Source organism: Amphiprion ocellaris, chromosome 4 (assembly GCF_022539595.1).
Source record: "Amphiprion ocellaris isolate individual 3 ecotype Okinawa chromosome 4, ASM2253959v1, whole genome shotgun sequence".
NCBI lineage: Eukaryota > Metazoa > Chordata > Actinopteri > Pomacentridae > Amphiprion > Amphiprion ocellaris.
The window spans coordinates 36,582,683-36,602,742 of record NC_072769.1 but is presented as its reverse complement, the minus strand read 5'-3'; the positions used below and the strand labels follow the sequence as shown (position 1 = coordinate 36,602,742).

The 20,060-nt window shown below is 39.8% G+C and overlaps 2 protein-coding genes across 2 annotated transcripts in view; one reads left to right on the top strand and one right to left on the bottom strand.

Annotated features, from left to right (window-relative positions):
• Positions 1 to 8,943, bottom strand: part of LOC111563103 (collagen alpha-1(XI) chain-like) — a 44,654-nt gene extending 35,711 nt beyond the window's left edge. The window contains exon 1 of the mRNA XM_035944333.2: positions 8,511 to 8,943. Coding sequence (XP_035800226.2) covers positions 8,511 to 8,589 — 79 coding nt within the window. The 5' untranslated portion in view covers positions 8,590 to 8,943. The remainder of the gene's footprint in view (positions 1 to 8,510) is intronic.
• A 6,437-nt stretch (positions 8,944 to 15,380) lies between these two features.
• On the top strand, positions 15,381 to 16,265 carry LOC111563102 (retinol dehydrogenase 8-like). Its single transcript, XM_035944335.2, has 3 exons — positions 15,381 to 15,567; positions 15,672 to 15,851; positions 16,130 to 16,265. The coding sequence occupies exons 1-3, from the start codon at positions 15,417 to 15,419 to the stop codon at positions 16,225 to 16,227; spliced, it is 429 nt and encodes a 142-aa protein (XP_035800228.1). The 5' UTR covers positions 15,381 to 15,416; the 3' UTR covers positions 16,228 to 16,265.
• Positions 16,266 to 20,060: the final 3,795 nt, after the last annotated feature.

The window sequence follows — 20,060 nt, the reverse complement described above, 5'->3', positions numbered from 1 at the left end:
ACATTTAGTGTGCTGTATATACATAACAGTGTGTGCGGGTCTCCATCAGTTGCTGCTGTTATCCCGAGGCTCTAAACTCTGGTGTGAGGGGCACCATGATCAACATGCATGCACATGCAGAGTATGTCAAACGTAAGCTTCTACATAAAGCACAACGACTGTAGTTGAACAGAAAGATCCAAAAGATGGAATGTTCTTGATTGTCCAAGTCACTCAACTGACCTAAATCTGACTAATCATGTGCTTCACCTGCACGAGACCAGACAGAAGTCAAAAATCTCGCAGAACGACCAACAAAGATGGCTGCAGATCAGGTCTGAAAGGGCATCAACAGGAATCCTAGTGTCTGCTGGGTTATAGCCACTGAATGCAATATATATTACAAATACTAGATACAAGGATTTACTTAAGTTTATGCTAATTTCTCTAATTTATCCTACCACTGTATGAAATGCACCACCTAAAACTCACCACTAGTAGAGGAGAAAATGAAAAATGTGCCTCTTTCTAGTACTTTTTGGCTGGACTGCAGTCAGAGGGGCACCAATCCCACTTTTCATCTACTGATATCAGTTCAGTTACCTCATCTGATAATCCACATCCAATACCAGTGGGCTGTTTCCACATGTGAAGACTATATATCACACTCTTATGTAAGCTATAACTCAGAGCTGAAACATTGAATTCTATGAAGACTTGAACAAAGAAACTGCACCGACCAACTACAGCTTGAACTGTGAATGAATGAATGGAAGGTTGGATGGACAATGCAAGACTTGAACTGAGCGGTTCTGTTTGAAAATGCTGTTTGACGAGACAGTGGAGTGCAAGTGGAGCCGCTGTCTTTTCTCAGGGATCCCTCTCTGTTTAAAGTTCACTTTTCTGCAAGTAGGGCACAGTGGAGCAGACAGACAAACAACACACTGACAGCGTAACTGGCACCATATTGGAAAGACTGCAGAATTTCTGGAAACCAGATGTGTGTCTGTGTTTGTGTGTGTACGAGTGAAGACAAGGTTTTTTTTTCTTCTTTTTGTGTACATGTGTGGCTGTATGTGTGTGTTTGCGATTAGCCTGTCATTATCTCAGTAATGGCAAAGAATGCAATAACACGCCTTTTGCAGAAACAAGAACGAAGGTTTAGCCAAGCCTCCAACGCTGTACCAAAAACACACAAAAACACACCGGGGTTCAAATCCCCCACAGAGGATTTGCCCCAGGAGCCTGTCATTACAGTCATTTAACTTTTCCTCTTTCTTGTGCTAACTCTGTCTCTCTCTTTCTCCCTGCTGACTTCTCTCAAACGTCCCTGAAGCACTTGACATTTCTGTCCACAGAGACAAAACCAAACCAATGATAAAAAGAGAGAGATTAAAACCAGACAGAAGGAGAGAAACAGGGAAGAAGAATGGGAGAGAGGCGGCACATGTTTTCCTTCCTCACAGTTCAGCTGGCTCTGATCAAAGAAACACACTGGATTGTCTCTCCTGCTGTCTCACACACACACACACACACACACACACACACACACACACACACGCTTATATGAATAGATGAATTCTTAATATCAGTGCTCGCAGACAGACAGATATGTGCTCCTTAACTCCTTCTAGGAATCTGTCTTGAAATCACAGCTCATCTCTCGTCTCAACATTTCAGTCGTCGTCTTCTCCCGTCTTTGTCCAAAAGGTTTCCCTCACAGGCTGCACATTCATTCCAACAGAGACTAATCTTCCGCTCAAACACCCATCAAAGGCTGCATCAATATTTGTCAGTCGAAGGCTTCCAGCTCTTCTCGGACAGTTACACGTTGCTTTATGTGACTCTGCGTTCTATTATTGTTGGATGTTGCATCATATGGCGGCTTTGATTTTTCGGAGAACAAAGACTGAGCAGAAGAATGATTTATAGGCAGAGTGGATGAAAAAAAAATCACACTCAAGACGACCATCAGCGATATATGCAGGGTGTTTTTTAATTTGGATGTGCAGGACGTGTTATAATCGATATTTTAACATCAACAACATCACTTTGTGTGACTGTAAGCTAAGTATTAAGCAAATGCTCTTATTAATTGTTATTGAATTACTTAGGTGCATTTCGCAGTTGGCTATAATGTTAATCATCTATGTGCACTATTTCCTGGTCACATGTTTCTATACAATAAAACAATGACGGTGCAGAACAGAATGCTTAATGATCAACGGAAACACTGAGCCTAAGCAGTACCAAAGACTTATTCCTAAACAAACCAGACGGTTCTTGTAGAAAAGTCCAAAGAACCTTTTACGCAACCACTTGTTATTAAAGAAGAATTCTTTGCTCCATAAATTAAATTATTACTACTTCTGGTCAGTGGCTGCTACTGCTTTAGAAGTTAAAGAAACACCCAACTATAAGTCACTTTGAACTGTTTCACAAACTGATCAACAATGATTTAACAGTTTTTCAGACTTTTTATAGAGCTTAATCATTCAATTCTGGCGGATCTGTTTTTGCTGACTGTCTGATTGGGCAAGAAAACTACTCTGTACAGATACATTACAAGTGAATTTGCAGTAATCTGATTTCAATTACAGCATGGCACGGAGAAGGAACACTTCGACAAACAGCACTAATTCTGACATCTAATGGCTCGCAGATGTGCAGCAGGTACTGTGTAATGTTCATGTGTAGCTGGGTTTCCATCCAAATATAGCTCAAATTTAGAAACAATTTCTGGCAGGTCAGTAATAGGATCACCCAGTTGAGTGCTATTTAACCAGAGGTGAAACAAGAGAAGAAAAACCTGAGATGTGCAAAATGATGTAAAAAAAATCATCTTAATTTTGGAATTCAGTGCAACTTCTGTTTACATTTTTAAAAATAAATTAAATAAAATCATAATAAATTAAATTAAATAATACATTCATGTTTACATGTTAATTACAACTTAAGTACAGCTGAGGCAGGTTGAAATGTCCCTTATTTGGCAGCTATTCAATCAGAAACCAAAGTACTGTCTATATTAAAGACACCTTCTCGTGACCCTCAGGTATTTGATTTTTAATGCTGTAAGACACACCTTGAAACTACAGTACCAATGACTGTCAAAAACAACAATTTAGACAGCCAGGATTTTAGACATGACAAACCTGACGAACCACTTCTGTCAACTTACAGGCTCTCTATATTATTCTTCTTCTTCTTCTGACCCAATTTACAGCTCGAGCACAAGCGGCTGAATTGCTAACTTTGCAACTGCATAGAGTATTTTTACAGTCTGAGCACCAGGTGAGCTGGTGTGCTCGATCTGCAGTGAGGGGCTGAGATGTAGACGAAGAGGGAGGCAAATATTTCATAGATCTGTGCAGTCTGGAGAAAGCGTTTCAAAGTAATTTAAAGCAGAAAGGAAAAAGAAAAAAAACCTTCTAGATACATAATTTGGATACACAGATATGAGAGAGAGGGACTTTTAAAGACCCACTATATGCATGTTTAAAGATGTTTTGAAAAGACAATTTGTGTGTGATGTGATTTGCTAATAAAAAAGGTACAAATTATGAAGAATGTATGAATGTAGACTTCAATCCTTCCTTAAATCCACTTTAGACTTCTGTGTACTCTTTAAAGAGTGTCACGTCTATTACAGAAAAGCTTTAACATTATCTTCATTTTAAAGAAATTGAGCAAATCATCACTTACTTCTCATATGAATGAAGTGAAATGTATAAAGGCTGTGTTGCTGGTAAAAAAAAAAAAAGCTTAATTGGCGAGTACTTCTTTTATTTTTCTTGTGAATCTCTGTTGTGAGGAATGCTTTCATGTGTTTCATTCTGCTCCAACTGATCTAAAAACCTCATTTAAAACAAATCTGCTTGAAGTGACACTTTAAAGGATTGCTCTCATCAACCACTGCACAAAATCCTCCAAATCTAGAACCCCCATTTCAGATGCTCCAGACACTCCCAGTGGTCAATGAGTCGCATGGTAGCCCCTTCACTATCAGTGAAGGTTTTCCCATTACAGGTAGAAATGCCTATTTTTTATGCTTATTTTTTAACGTTATCTTAGTTTAGTGAATCAGCAGTGTCAGTTTCACTCCCAATTTGCCATATAGTGTTGCTTTATCAGGACCCCTTGGCGTCACATTAAAACACACCGTTGGTGTCATTTTTCAACATGTACTAGTAGTTCAATACACCTAAAAAACCTGTAAGCCTCACAAATAAACATTATGAGTCCATAACAAATGTTCTCTGTCAGTGTTGCTACAGTCATTCCCTTTTAGGTCATGAGAATGTTGTCTTGTAGCATCTGCTCAGTGTTCTAACAAGATGTATTTTGAGTTTGCGCTACTGTACATCTCAAATCTCAATATTTGCATTAGCCACCCTTTGCTTTGATTACTGCTTTGAACACTCTTGGCCTTCTCTCCATGAGCTTCATGAGGTAGTTTCCTGAAATGGTTTTCCAACAGTCTTGAAGGAGTTCCCAAAGATGCTGAGCACTTGTTGGTCCTTTTACCTTCACTCTGTGGTCCATCTCATCCCAAACCATCTGGATTGGGTTTAGGTCAGGTGACTGTGGAGGCCAGGTCATCTGACCTAAGCAGCACTCCATCACTCTCCTTCTTGGTCAAATATCCCTCACACAGCCTGGAGGTGTGTTTGGGGTCTTTGTCCTGTTGAAAAATAAATGATGGTCCCACTAAACACAAACTGGATGGGATGGCATGTCGCTGCAGGATACAAAGACACGGTGGGTGGAACCAGTGATCTCAAATTTGGACTCATCAGACCAAAGCACAGATTTCCACTGGTCTAATGTCTATTCCTTGTGTTTCTTTGCCCAAACTAATCTCTTCTGCTTGTTGCTTTTCCTTAGTAGTGGATTCTTAGCAGCTGTTTGACCATAAAGGCCTGATTGGTCTCCTCTGAACAGTTGCTGTAGAGATGTGTCTGCTACTAGAACTCTGTGTGGCATTTATCTAGGCTCTAATCTGAGCTGCTGTTAACTTGTGATTTCTGAGGCTGGAGACTCAGATGAACTTCTCCTCAGTAGCAGAGGAGACTCTTGGTCTTCTTTTCCTGGGGAGGTCCTCATGTGAGCCAGTTTCATCATAGCGCTTGATGGTTTTTGTGACTGATCTTGGGGATACATTCAAAGTTTTGTTCAATTTTCTGGACTGACTGACCTTCAGTTCTTAAAGTAATGATGGACTGTCTTTTGTCTTTACTTAGCTGATTGGTTCTTGCCATAATATGGATTCTAACAGTTGTCAAATAGGGCAGTCAACTAAAGAAAAAACATTAAATGAGAAGGTGCGTCCAAAATTTGGACTGGTAGTGTATTTTATGTATTTTACTTTATTGTATTTACATTGTATTTTGATCCTTCTTTAAATATATGGCGCTCATACAAAGATGTGAGAGAAATGTCTTTTCAGTTCCTCTGTATGTCCTGGATATATAGAGAAATTGACAATAAAAATCTTCTATTCTATTCTAACAAACAGTCTATTCAGTCTATTATTCCAGTGAGTGAAAATGAAAGTAGAATAGATAAAGCAAGACAAGTGAAAAAAACAAAAAAGGTCACCAACCTCAGTTGTTGCCTTGACCCCCAAACCTCTTCCTGAAGTTAGTTTAACCTGAAAAATCTCCCATACATCTACCGGTGTTGAATATTAATGCAGGTGGCACCAATGCTAAAGGAAACTTGCGTATATCTCTGAGACGGTGGTATCTGACACCACAGGAATGAGAATGGGTTGGTTAGCATGCTACCATTTTCTAGTAAGCACTAAATGCAAAATACAGCTGCCACAGATGAGAACGCTGTTAGTTTCATGAGCATTCCTCAAACAAATATTTGACAAATTTAAATTCTGACTAGGTGCTGGATGAAAAGTTAAGGGATCACTGCAGAGTACAATTTATCATGAAATGGACAAAAAATGTTCAGCAATCCATCCACTCTTCATTGAAATATTTCAGTCTGCACCTAAAGGGTCAGACTGACCCACACACTGGCACTAAACTAAACATTAACTAAACAAATTAGCTTTTTGAATCCTGAACACTTTAAATATTTTGGGAGCAATAAATAGCTGGGCTGAGGCTGAAAGCTACCTGTTAGACAAAGACAGCGAGGCAGGTAAGTGTCTGAAACACCTTAGGCCAGAGCACGACAAGCTTGACCGTAACTTGACCACATTGCTCAGATGTCTACAATCATAATTCAGACCTAACCCAACCTGCTGACAGCCAGGTGTGTGACCACATTTTACAGTGAGCACAATATTAACAGGGACGCGTAGCTGAAGACACTTTAATAACAGGTGTTAGGCAAGAGTTTGTCCGCTAACTTCACTAAGAGGAAAATGAAAGAATGCTGTGTGTGTATGTGTGTGTTGTTTTCAATATTTGTGAATCTGTGTTTCTCCTTACCAGCGGGGGTATTTTCTAATAAATTCTTGTCTACAAGGACACCTTGAGAGATGCCGCAGGACTCACTCTCTGGACTAGTTTGACCTCAGATGACCTCAAAGGTCCAGAGGTCGCATTCATCACTTCAGTAATGAACTTCACAGACAGAATGAGGTTTGAGTATGTGTGTGTGTTTGGATAATAGTACCGTAACACACAGACGGCTTTAGAAACACTTTAAAACTTTTAAATCATAATGTTCAGGTTTTTCTTAATGTCCAGGATAAAGGCAGACAGCTATTTCTTGCTGAAAGGTTGCTGAGACACAACATAAACGGTTTCATGCTTTCTCAGCATCTTCTCAGTGAAAGCAGGTGGAGACAACATGGTGGACGGTTTGCCAAGTCACCTGATCGCTGGACTGCTGATGTAGTCTTGAAACAAGCCAGTGGATTTTTTGCCTTGTAAATAAAACAGCCATTAAATGAGGACAACAAAAGATGCAATGCTCAGCTGGAGGTTTTTTTTGGGGGGGAGGGACTTTTTCCTTGGATTTTCTGAGCGCTTCAGATGAGAACTGCTGATGATGTGGACCTTAAAAGCCCAATAAGACATTATGTGTGTAATTATCGGACTGTACAAGCTCAACTCAGGGTCTGTTTAGTAGCTGGTCTGAGGCTTCCCCTCATTTCATATGATATTCATCAATATCCCTCCTTGAGTAAAGCTTGTTTTGTCTGGAGCAGTTCCCAGATTCATGAGTGAATTTTAAATCTCAACTTTTAAAGGACAAACCACAATATTTTGATAAATAAACTAAACGATATACTAAATGTGTGATAATTACTGAGCTTTGCAGGTGCTGGTAGGCAGATTTTGGTACCTTTGGATTGAACAGGGCTAGCTGTTTCCGCTATGTATGCTAAGCTAAGCTAAGCTAATCAGCTGATTGTTCCAGCGATTACTTATCAAGCAGACGTAAGAGTGGTTTTGTTATTTTCATACAGAAAGAAAATAAACATATGGCCCATTTTTGTTCCTGTTCTTTTAAGCCAATATGGACAAGTTGTCTTACAGAGAAAAAACAAGCAAAATTTATCAATCTCATGACAACTAGTGACTATCTTTATTACACATCACGTAACATAAATGATAGTTTCCGAACAACTTCTAATTTAATATTCAGTATTAAAATATAACCTGACTCATCTGGTCTGTCTTTATGTTTAGGGTTCAGTCCATCTGGACCAAGCAGAATAAAACTTAAAGCTCTTTGTTGGTCACCATGTCCCTCAGGGAAGCTGAACTACTATAGTGACCACATGAGGAGTACTGTGCCGCTTTTAGCATTTTCTGAAATTAGCACTGAGGACCACATGAATTTCTGCCGATAAGAATCAGTGACACCTGGCTCTCCAGGCCCTGGATATTAAAGTCCTCCTCACATGGCTCAAGTGCAGCTCCAGGGGCTGCTGAATGTAACCAAGAGTCCCAGCTCACTTTAATTTTCCTCAGTCTGTTCTCCATTACCCAGCTGCCGAGGTTAAATATCCTGTAAGCTGCTGTATGAGAGAGCACACTGATGCAGCAGGTATGGAGGAACAAGTCTAGACATATAGGCCGATGTCTTTCGACTGTCTAGCAAATGTGCAGTGGGCTCCAGGAGCCTGGAGAATGGGGTAGTTCAGTTCAGTAAGCTTTAGGCCAGCAGGACCTGACAAGACAACATCATCTGTCAAATGGAGCCCAAAACAGCTTTTTGGAACCTCAGGAGATAATAGTGAGAAGTTTTGTATGTAGGGGGAAGAGAGAGTGGGGAGTCTTAGGAAGTGACCAATGAACAAACCCAACTCTGGCTACATGCACAAGTGCCTGACAGTGAGTGCATTTAGTGGAAACGAGTAAGATAAAGGTGCGGATGGGTTAAAGGTGGCATTCTTGGTTTAGGAGGGCCTGGAGGAAGGTGGTGACAAATGATGTGACAGTTAGAGCAGGAAGAGGAGGAGGGACCAATTAAACGTTCTATCAGTTTACAAAAGGAAAGAGAATTTAGAGGGTTTACATAAAAACACAGAAACATTCCTGGATATTCCAGCCTACCTGCTCTTGACGCGTAAACCAATGTGGCCACCAGCAGCAGCAGCCACGTCTCCCGCACTGGACTCCATCGAGCCATCATATCTCATCGGCGGCTATTGATATTGATACTGGTATTGATAAGGCAGCCGGTAATTCCTTCGTGGGTCCTGTGCGCTCCACGTGCAATGAAAAGGACCTTCTGCTCCGCACCACAGAGATTTATCAGTCTACAAGCGCGTCACCTCCGTGCGTCTTTGCGCGCACTCCGATAGCTGGCAATTAAGAGCGCGCAGGCATGAAGGCAGATTGGAGTGATGGTGATTCTGTGCGTCCTGCTCTCTGCTGTTTCACCGCTGCATGGACGGATGAAGACGACAAACCTGCGGGGGAGGGAAAAAAAAAACTTAATCTGGGAAGGTGTTTTCTGCTGCACTCGCACAGAACTTTCCTCACTTTCTCTCCCCTCTCCTCCCCTCTCCTCCCCTGTCCGGGGCGAGCCCTCCCTCCCCTCCCGCCTCCTCAGACTGCTGGGGTTAGGCTGAAACATAATGACTGCGCGTGTCATTATTAGCATCATTACTGTCTGAGTGATTTAAGGGACTGTGTGATGCCTTTATCCGTCGCGCACACGCGTAAAGTTCCAATACTGGCTGCGACGCACATGCGCCAGAGCACATCTGCGTTTTGTTTCAGTGCTTTGGATACAAACCTGCCTGCTAATGCTTGTCTCTATAAGACTTAATAGAAAACATCCAACATGAAGGGTGGAGGCTTGTGCCACCTTACATCTGCAGCACTCCAAAGCAGCACGCGCACACACACACACACACACCATCTCACACCCACACTGACACACTCACACATGCAGCATGCTAGGACAGGACAACGGTGCTGCCCAACTAATAAAACTATGCTGCTGCAGATTCCAAATTCCAGTGCCTGTCTGTCTTTGCCCACCCAACTCTCTCTTCAAACATATACACACACCACACTCTTCATATATGCACAATAAAAAAACTGAACTTGCTTCTTGACCTCTCTTTTAGGTTTTACCTTTTTATTTTTTTTTTAATTCTATAATGTGGAGAAATCAAAAGACAGCAGCAGCTCACTGAAAGTTTTTAAACTCCTGTAGAGTTTTCAGGAGAAATTCATGGATGAAGTCAGTGCATGCACATACATGCACCCACGTCCTTGTCCTGCCTCATACATTTACATTAGTCTCTATTGTTAAAGAGGATGTTTCTTTGCTGTTTTTTTATTGAGATCACGTGCATGCTGGGCCAAATCTGACCTATATTTAAAAGGAGATATATATATATATATATATATGTATATATGTATATATATTTAAAAGGAGATATATATATATATATATATATGTCTGCATGGGTTAGGTTAGATATGTGGGCCTTTACTCCACTTGACAGGATAATTAAATGTGACTATTAGGAATGACTGCTCCCGGTGTGATCTGATCTTGCAGCGGCATTTTGCTCAGAAGAAATGTCAAAAATGTCATATCATATATTCTCTCTTTGTGATGATGTTTGGAATAAAACAGCGAGTACTTTCTAGCCCTCATCTTATACACAGATGCATAAACTAGTTTTGGTTTTTGGGAATGGAGAGAAACGGCTTCATTTGGACACTTTTAGGACACTCTTTAGGTGCTTAAACACGGGTTAAATGACAGGAGAAATAAGATTTAATATGATGTACAGTGATTACTAGAAGTCTGTGTTTTGATAACAGAAGTGGTTTGGAAACAAAAGTAAATTGGATTCAGGCACACATATATACGGACTGTTTGAAGAAGAAGAAAGTAGATTCCAGGCATATTTCCTAAGTCCCTACCTTCTGCTGCTGCAGGTTGTCGTATATGTATGCCTGGCAGCTGCAGTCCTATGTCTGTGTGTATGAACGACAGACAGAAAGACAGATTTAGCTTTTATTTGTGTCTATTGTTTCACCTGTTCAGCATGTCATGATCAAGGTTTTTTCTGGCTCATATTGGGCCTTTTGGGGGTGACAAGGAATTAAGCATGATTGTTCCATGTAAAAGCAGTGAGCCTGAGCTTATTTGACAGAAATCTGCATTTTTCTGGTATTCATGAAGATAGGATGAACAAAAATGTCTATTATACTTGAGTAAATGAACCCCCAATTAACAAAACTTCTTTAAAAATACAGACTTTCAGTTCTAGCTTGTTGGTGGTAATTCCTTTGGAACTTGCTAAAACAATCCTCACTTAAAACTCATTGGTGGGGGCACCAAAAACTCCTCGGTGCAGGAAAAAACGCTGATAATTAGAAATTTCTGACTGTGATTCTGCCAAAAGCATAAGTGTAGAGCTCAGGGGGTCCACCGGAGATACGTCGCCTTCAATATTTAGAACACATGTATTTGTCTCCCCCAACTAGAAACATGAAAGAATCACATTTATTTGGAAAAACTGTTACTCATAGATGCAACCATGTGTTGATGAAAGAAAAGTTTTTTTTATTCTTCAGCTTATCAAACACAAATGTGATTGTCTGTAAAGCCATGCATGGGTGGGCAGCTGGGTTCTCTGACTCTACTCTTGAAGCATCGTGCACCTTCAGAGCAACAGCTATGAACTGTTCCATGATGAAGTGTTCTCTCTCTCCATTGATATGTTATTTTCATTTACATCGCATGACATGTATGTTTTCGGTGACTTCTGGTTCCTCTTAATGGTCTTATATTACTATTATTATTTTGTGTTCTCAGTTTATTTTACATTTTTTTGCTAATTGATTTTACAAGCCTTCATCCTGTATTGCTTTTTTCCACACATTTTTGTTGCTGTCAAACTGCTCAGCATGTTGGTCAATGCGAGTTGTTATAAAAGTGCCATCTACGTAAATTAATGATTTGATATGTTCAGAATGTGAAGAAAATCTTAACATGAGCTGAAATTTTGCTGAAATACAAACTTATCATAGTATTGTAGAGGTATATAAATGAATAAAAATGAATTCATTTATGTCTGATGTAATTATATACCTGCAACATGCACATTTAAAGAGGTTACTGCATCAAACTCAAGCGGACAGAAGACTGAATCCAGCTTACATGTGTGTTTATTCAGCAGGGATGATGAAAATGAGAAAGCTGATGTACAATAGAGCAAATATTTGAAAGAAATGCAGAATTCCTGCAAGTCTTACTGCTGTCATAATACTGAGTTACACTTAGTGCCTGAATTTAGTGTTTTGCTTTACATAATAAAGACATTTCCAGCATAATTTTGAAAAAAAAAAAGAGCACTAGAGCCTAAATATTCAGCAGTATACAGGGAATTTAGTGATATCCTTGTGTTTAATCTAGTCATATTTATTTAATTTAGATTAGTAGATAAAGTAGGAGCTGCACAGTGGCTCTGTGGTTAGCACTGTCACCTTGCGGCTAGAAGAGCCCTGGTTCATGTCCCGGCCTTGGCCTTGGATCTTTCTGCATGGAGTTTGCATGTTCTCCCTGTGCATGTGTGGGTTTTCTCCGGCTTCCTAACACAGTCCTAAAAAATGCAGAGGTTAATCGGTGATTCTAAGTTGTCTCTAGGTGTGAGTGTGAGTGATTGTTTGTCTATGTGTGGACCTGTGATAGACTGGCGACCTGTCCAGGTGTGTCCTGCCTTCACTCTCAGTCAGCTGGGATAAACTCCAGCTCCCTGTGACCCTGATGAGGACTAAGTGATGTATAGATAATGGATGGATAGATAAAGTAATCCCTTCATAGAAATATCGACTCATTTGAAGGATAATCTTGTTGACCACCAGGCGGCGCCACATCTCCTCCAACTTTTCTATTGTTTATCAGTCTGTTTCTACACGGTCAGTCACATGGACAAGTGTTGCAGCAACACAACAGGATTATCTGAGGCTCAGTGGTGGTAAAATAATATCACAGAAAAAACAAATCTGCACCAGGCATAGCTGTGAGAGATGGAAATATGAGGCCTGAAGTTGGATTTTTTTCAGTGCATCTGTGTCAGTGGGTTTTATCCTCTAACAGTCTCCTCAGATCTCCACTCATCCTCCAGCTCTCAGTCATGATCACATTAGGACCGATGTGATTGTAAAATGTCCATACACCTTAGGTAGTTCAATATAACTGTTTTCCTACTACCTGTCAAATTCACTTTAAATCACCATGCCTTGAAATGTGTAAATACTGTATATTGAATTTTAAGGACATTCAGTATTTTATAGATTTTAAAATGAAAAGTGTTTTTTATAGTATAGTATTGTACAGCAAGATTTTCAGAGTATATACTAACCTTGATTGTTAATGTTACTAACTTGTCTTTTTGTTATTTTATGTTGTATGTAAGCTGCTGAGCACTTCAGTTTCCCTCAGGATTAATAAAGTATCTATCTATCTATCTATCTATCTATCTATCTATCTATCTATCTATCTATCTATCTATCTATCTATCTATCTATCTATCTATCTGTCTATCTATCTGTCTGTCTGTCTGTCTGTCTGTCTGTCTGTCTGTCTGTCTGTCTGTCTATCTGTCTATCTATCTATCTATCTATCTGTCTATCTATCTATCTATCTATCTATCTGTCTATCTATCTATCTATCTATCTGTCTGTCTATCTGTCTGTCTATCTATCTGTCTGTCTATCTATCTATCTATCTATCTATCTATCTATCTATCTATCTATCTATCTATCTATCTATCTATCTATCTATCTATCTGTCTATCTATCTATCTATCTGACTGCACAGCAAAGCAGTGAATTAAAGCTGAGGTCCCGTTTGCAGTTTAAACCTCCAACAAGCCTTATTTTGAAAAAGTAATATGAACAATCCCACTTGATTTAAGATCAATTCACTTAACAAGTGACATTTCAGCAAGACAGAGGGACTTGTTTTAAGACAACGCATCTTAAATATCTCGTTAAGTCAAACAATCTTGAAATTATCTTGTTTTGAGTTGAATTTTACAAGAAAACTCAAAATAAGTTTAATACATCTCAAACATGGTTACATGAAAGCAAAAATCTATTTTTGAGCGACGAACTGCTATTTTTTAGCATGTCTGGCTTATTTTAAGACACCTAAGCATGACAATCCTGGTAAAATATAGCTTAAAATAAGTTTTCCCAGCTAATTTTAAGATTTCAACATTACCAAGCCGTTTTGCACTTGTTCTGATCGCAGATTTTTTTCACTTATTTCAAGGTAAAACTTCCCTGAAATGTTTTTTCTTGTTTTGAGAGGAACATTTTTTTCCAGTGTATAAAGTGAGACCAGGTTCAGAGAATTAGTCTCAGTCTTAATGAAGTCACAAATGTTATAGAAGACTGTAATCAGTTAATCAGGTTGTGTCACTTGAACAAAAATATCCAAGTTCTGGAAAACAGATCTGTGAGACCTCAACAATTTAACAGATGTGTGTGCCAAGATGCCAAGAAGCAGCTTTTCCCAGTACAAACAGAGCAAAACTCAAGTTTTGCCACAGAGAAATGAAGTCAATGTGGTATCAGACCATATCTAATCCAAACTGAGGCTGTGTTCACGCCTCTACTAGCTGCCTCCCACTGCCTGTCTGTTCCATCCAAAACCTCCTCAACAGCAGATCTCAGACACACACCGTCTGTCTTTGGTATAAAAACACTTCACTGTTTTATACAAACTGTATTCCACCTGCATAATGTCATTTATGTTAGAAAACAGACAAGAAATAAAGGTGGTGACGAGAGGGAAGTGAATGTGAGCTCATTTTATTCATACTGAGCGTCAACCATCGTCCCACCTGAAGGATAACATCTGTTTTTTCACTTGTAAATATAAACTTTACATCACTGTGAACCTTGCTGTTAATCTGTTGACCTGAAGGCATTTCTTCTGCTGTTCCTCCACTAACTTATTACTTTGCACTTACTACTGACTAAAACTAAAGCAACTTACACATCTGCTAAGTGATGTTTACACTTTATGTAAATTAATAGTAATTACTGGCATCCTAAGAAGTTGAAGAATAAATAAAAAAATATCTACAGCATGTATTTGAAAGTGAAACATTTGTTACCCTCAGTAGAGGTCATGCCAGGCTATGTTGAGATTACTGGGTGTTTTTTTTGCTTTCACTGAATTCCAGGATCACCTCCCTGCAGCCCTACACATAGTAATATACCTCTGATCTCAACTTGACCCTTCGTTGCTCATAAGACATCAGACAAAGGGTAAAACCCGCAGCGCCGCTTGTTTGGGCTAATTATTGCCTGGCTCGTACTGTGTGTATCTTGTGTCTGCCCATGTAGAACTTCAGCCAGTGAACTTAGCTTGGCACTGCATGTTTTGTCTGTATCTAACCTCATATACCTGGGCAGGCTGCCTGATCGTTCTATTTACAGCAGCCGCCTGAAGGGGTAGTTGTGAGAAGGGAGTGTTAAATTAATTCACAAACTCACATTTGGAAGCTGTCCATGACAAAAAGAAGCATAATTATGTGTGGGGCTACTTTGGCAAACTACACTGATCAAAAGAGTAACACCTGTACACAGATGAAAATGGCCTGATGAAGGTTTGGTTGGGATTAAAAGATTTAAAATTGCAGGTTCAAGTCAGATCTTTTCATTAAAACTCCCCTTTGTGGTTCAGTGTGTTGCATAAGGTAACACTGACAGTAGCTGCAAGTGTTATTATTCATTCAGTGAATGTAAATGTTACCTAGTGGAACAGGAATTTGGTTCTAGACTCTCAACAGGGAAGAAAACAGTAGCTGTGACTGTTTCTGGCTTTTATCTAAATAATGATGATTAGTACGCACACATAACAGACACAACATGTGTTGCCAAATTCATACAAACAGCACTTACATATTAATATGATTCCTCAGATGTTAATTGTTTCTCCTCGTCACCCTCCTGTCTGCAGTAATCGCCACAATGCGTGATCTGAAACGCAAAGATAAGCTGGTGGAAGCTGCTGGGGATGCATATGGAAAAACTCTGTCTCTGGCTGTACTGGACGTCTGCAGTGACGAGTCGGTCAAACAGTGTATTAACGGCATTAAAGACCGACATGTGGACGTCTTAAGTAAGTAAAGTGAACGCCTCTTCAACATGCTGTACCTTAGATTGTTCCAGTGTCTAATGTTGATGACTCTTCTGTCCTCGTTTCCTTCTTCTTCTCCTGTGCAGTCAATAATGCAGGTATCGGCCTGGTGGGTCCAGTGGAGAGCATCCCCATTGAGGAGATGAAGAAAGTTTTTGAGACCAATTTCTTTGGGGTGATCCGCATGATCAAGGAGGTGATGCCTGATATGAAGAAAAGGAAAGGAGGACACATCATCGTGGTCAGCAGTGTGATGGGACTACAAGGTGAGCAGGGACAGAGGAGGGCTGAGTGAGGAGAGAGGAGGTGGAGGGAGGCATTGTTAAATGATACAGGGAGTAAATAACAGGTTTGTCAGCTTCAGTCTCATGGATGGGTGGGTGGGTGGGTGGGTGGATGATGGACAGATGGAGGTGTGGATGGATGAAGAGGTAATGTAGTTTAAATACAAGTGTATGTCTTGGCTAACAGGGACAAACAAGCAGATCTGTGAAACTCTTCATGCTGTGAACAAGTGGAAGTTAAATATGTGCTGTTTTTCTAGGGGTGGTGTTTAATGATGTGTACGCAGCTTCCAAGTTTGCCATGGAGGGCTTTTGTGAGAGTCTGGCTGTGCAACTCTTGAAGTTTAATGTCACGTGAGTGTCTCTGATGCTTTCTATCATGGCTAATAAAGCACTAATGCGAAATTAATTGATGGAAAAGATTAATCACTGGAGGGATAAACAGTGTTCTTCTGAAAGATAGCACCTCTTTTGTGGTTTTGATGGGCAGAGCACTGAATGATACAGTTATGCAAAGGGACCAATTATATAGCAAGCAGGGTTTTTTATGCAGTGTGTGCAGGCAAAGGTAAAAATTAAACATGGAAAAGACTACATACAAAATGCAACAGAAAAAAAGCTACAATTATTAAATTAAATCAATCAAAAACAGTACTGGCAAGTTAAAGTACACACAAATTATAGAATACTTCAAAATGATTGACTACAACAGCAGAAAAACATTAACTGCTAGAAATATATAAATATGTAAAATTTAAAGTATGCCATAAAAAAAAAAATAAATAAAAAAGATTGAGTCTGTAAACTTGCAGACAGGTTTAATAAAACTACAAACTGTTTTGGCCAGAACAACTTTTAAATGATACATCTGTAATAACCATTCAGTGATTTACTTATCTAGGGTCAGGTCGTGGAGGCTGCAGGTGAAGCAGGTCGTCCATGACAGCAAAACTTTCCACTTCTTTCAGGGGGATCCCGAGGCTTTGCCAGATCAGGTGAGATATATAATCTCTCCAGTGGGTTCTGGGTCTACTCCATGGTCTCCTCCCAGGTGGACGTGTTCGGAAAACCTCCAAAGGAAGTCTCCCAGCAGGTATCTGAATCAGATGTCTGATCCATCTCAACTGGCTCCTTTCTACATGCAGAACCAGCGACTTTACTCCGAGCTCCTTCTAGATGTCCAAGCTTCTCAACCTATCTCTAAGGCTGAGTCCAGCCACTTTACAGAGGAAATTAATTTCTGAGAAGCAGGACAGTTTCACCAAACTAGGAGCTAGAAAGCAGCGGGCATTTTCCCTCAATAAAGACCACACAGTACCTAGACTTTGATATCAGAGGATCCTGAAAAACTGATCATACTAATATTATCTGTCCAAAGGTTATCGCTAATGTCACTTTCACAAATGAAGAAAACATTACTAACAAATCCGTTCATAACTGAACAGCTTCACAGAGTTTATCTTGTCAAATTCCTGCTGTATATATATAGTCTGAACTGTAATGAACAATCTTCTCTGTATTGTCTTTTGTGTAGCATTGTAGCTTATTAATGTACAGATACCGCAGTCCAGATGAGTTTCAATATCACTGATTTTAAGAGCTGTCATCCTACCCAGAGTGCCAAATGAGTAGGTTTGGATTTATGAGACAACATACTGTAGCCTGATTTCATTAGAAAGACAGATCTACATTTTGGTTATTTATATCCTGCACATCTTTGCACAGATTTTTCAAATAATGTCAGTGTATCGGAGCAACTATTTTGGCATTTAAAATTGTAATTTATACCTTCTGAAACTGCATCAGTTCTTCTCAGTACCTTCAGGTAATGTGGCTGTGCTCATGAAGATGACTGGGATTGTATTGGGAAAAAGACCTGCCAATGCAATAATTTAAATTATCCACTCACTCCCTACTCCTCATCTAGGGTCCATTAGTAAACTATACAGTCAACTATGTAGGGAGCACCTCTACAAAGCAACATTTCATACACTACTCGAGCTATTAATTACATTGCAGAAAATCAAATTCAACAATACAACCTGAATGGGAATTTACTTACTTTTAAATAACACGTTTTTGTACCGTTTTTGCACTTTTGCAGAAAAGATAATCATCAGAGCCAAAAAGAACTTACTCAAAGAACGGATAAGAGGAACAGTAAACAAAATCGACAGACTGAAGGCACAAATCAGTGAGGGTATGGATGATCTCATCAAACAATTTCCAACGGATAAAGACACACAACAAAAAATAACAGAGCACCTTAAACACGCACACGAACAAGAATTCACAATAACTAAAAACCAGCAGAGGAAAAAACTGGAGCACCTAATCCAACAAAGAGACAGGAGCAAACGCGCAAACCAGGAAATAAACCAAAAATGGGTACATAATTCATCACAACGAACTCTTACAGGAATAGAAAAGAAAGTGTTATCCCAGGGTTTAAATTATGCCATCACACCAAAAAATTATTCCATATGAAGAATACATCCTGGCCACAGAGCTGGCGTGTCAAAAAATCCAGGACCAAGGCCAAAAGGCCAAACTACGCAATGCTGTAGCAGGCATACTCAAGACAGCAAAACTCCCACAAAACAACATCACTAAACAAGAAAGAGCAGCCATAGACTCATTAAAAAAGGACAAAACCATCACCATTTTACCTGCAGATAAAGGAAGAACAATAGTCGTTATGGACACCAAAAAATGCACATCACAAATGGAAACAATGCTAGCTAACACACAGATGAAATATTAAAGAATAATCCCACAGAAAAAAAAGAAGAAAATACTGAAAGACCTGCTAAAACCACTTCTGGAGAGCAAGAAAATAACACAGGAAGCATACGATCACCCCCCGAATATACAGTACAAAAATCCACAAGAAAGACTCCCCTCTATGACCCATAGTAGAGAGCATAGGCTCCGTCACATACAACCTATCCAAAGCACTGGCAGAAATAATCAAACCCCTTATTGGACTTACAGAACACCACTGCAAAAATTCTAAAGAACTGGCCAAAGAACTCAGCAACCTAACAACAGAAACAGACAAGATCCTCATTTCTCACGATGTAGTATCCCTATTCACCAAAACCCCGGTAGACGTCACCCTGCACATAGTCCAGGAACGTCTACACAAGGACAAAACACTCCACAAACGCACAAATCTCACAGTTCATGACATTTACAACTTATTACAGTTCACTGCCAAGTCCACTTATTTCCAGTTCAACATCATCTACAGCCAAAAAGAGGGATTCACCATGGGAGACCCTCTCTCTGCCATAATGAGCAGCTGTTTTATGGAGGACCTGGAACAAAGAGCCATAACCACAGCACCACCACCTCTCAAACCCACCCTCTGGAAACGTTACGTGGACGACATATTGGAAAAAGTTAAAACTGGATACACACAACCCCTTGCAGACCACCTCAACACCATCGACACCACAGGCAACATCAAATTTACACATGAGGAGGAGCACAATAAAACACTGGCATTTCTGAACATAAACATCCACCACAAGGACGACGGCAGCATAAAAATCAGTTTACAGAAAACCCACCCACACAAACCAATACCTGCTTTGGACTTCAGAAAATCCAACAACACACAAACTCTCAGTAGTCAGAACATTATCTGAACGGACCACCATCATCACAGAAGAACAGGAGGAGCAACACATTCAACAAGCACTCACACACTGCCAGTACCCCAGGTGGGCCATCAATAAAGGAATCCAACAGGTAAAAACCAAACAGAAAGCAAAGAAACAGCAAAAAACAAAACATTCACGAGACACACGACAACAATAAAACCATAGTCACATTACCGTATATCCGGGGGATCACAGAACCCATCCAATGAACCATGAAAAAACACAACATAGGCACCGCCGTAAAACCACACATAAAACTTAGACAACTTCTACTGCACCCAAAAGATAATATCGAGCAGAACAATAAGTGCAATGTCATTTACGAGATACCATGCAACTCTTGCAATAACACATACATCAGGGAGAACATTTCACACAAGGAAAAAAGAACATCAGAAGGAATGCAAAAAGGAAACAGCAACACGACTCACAAGATCACAGAAAGAAAAGGCACTACAGGAAAATCTCAAATCTGCAATATTTGACCACTGCAAAAGGAACAATCATTTTACGGACTGGGACG

Excerpts from the sequence above, each read along its gene's own strand:
- LOC111563102 (XM_035944335.2), top strand. The coding sequence starts at position 15,417 with ATGCGTGATCTGAAACGCAAAGATAAGCTGGTGGAAGCTGCTGGGGAT. Across the intron at positions 15,568-15,671 it reads CCGACATGTGGACGTCTTAA|TCAATAATGCAGGTATCGGC; the intron begins GTAAGTAAAGTG and ends TCTCCTGTGCAG. Across the intron at positions 15,852-16,129 it reads CAGTGTGATGGGACTACAAG|GGGTGGTGTTTAATGATGTG; the intron begins GTGAGCAGGGAC and ends CTGTTTTTCTAG.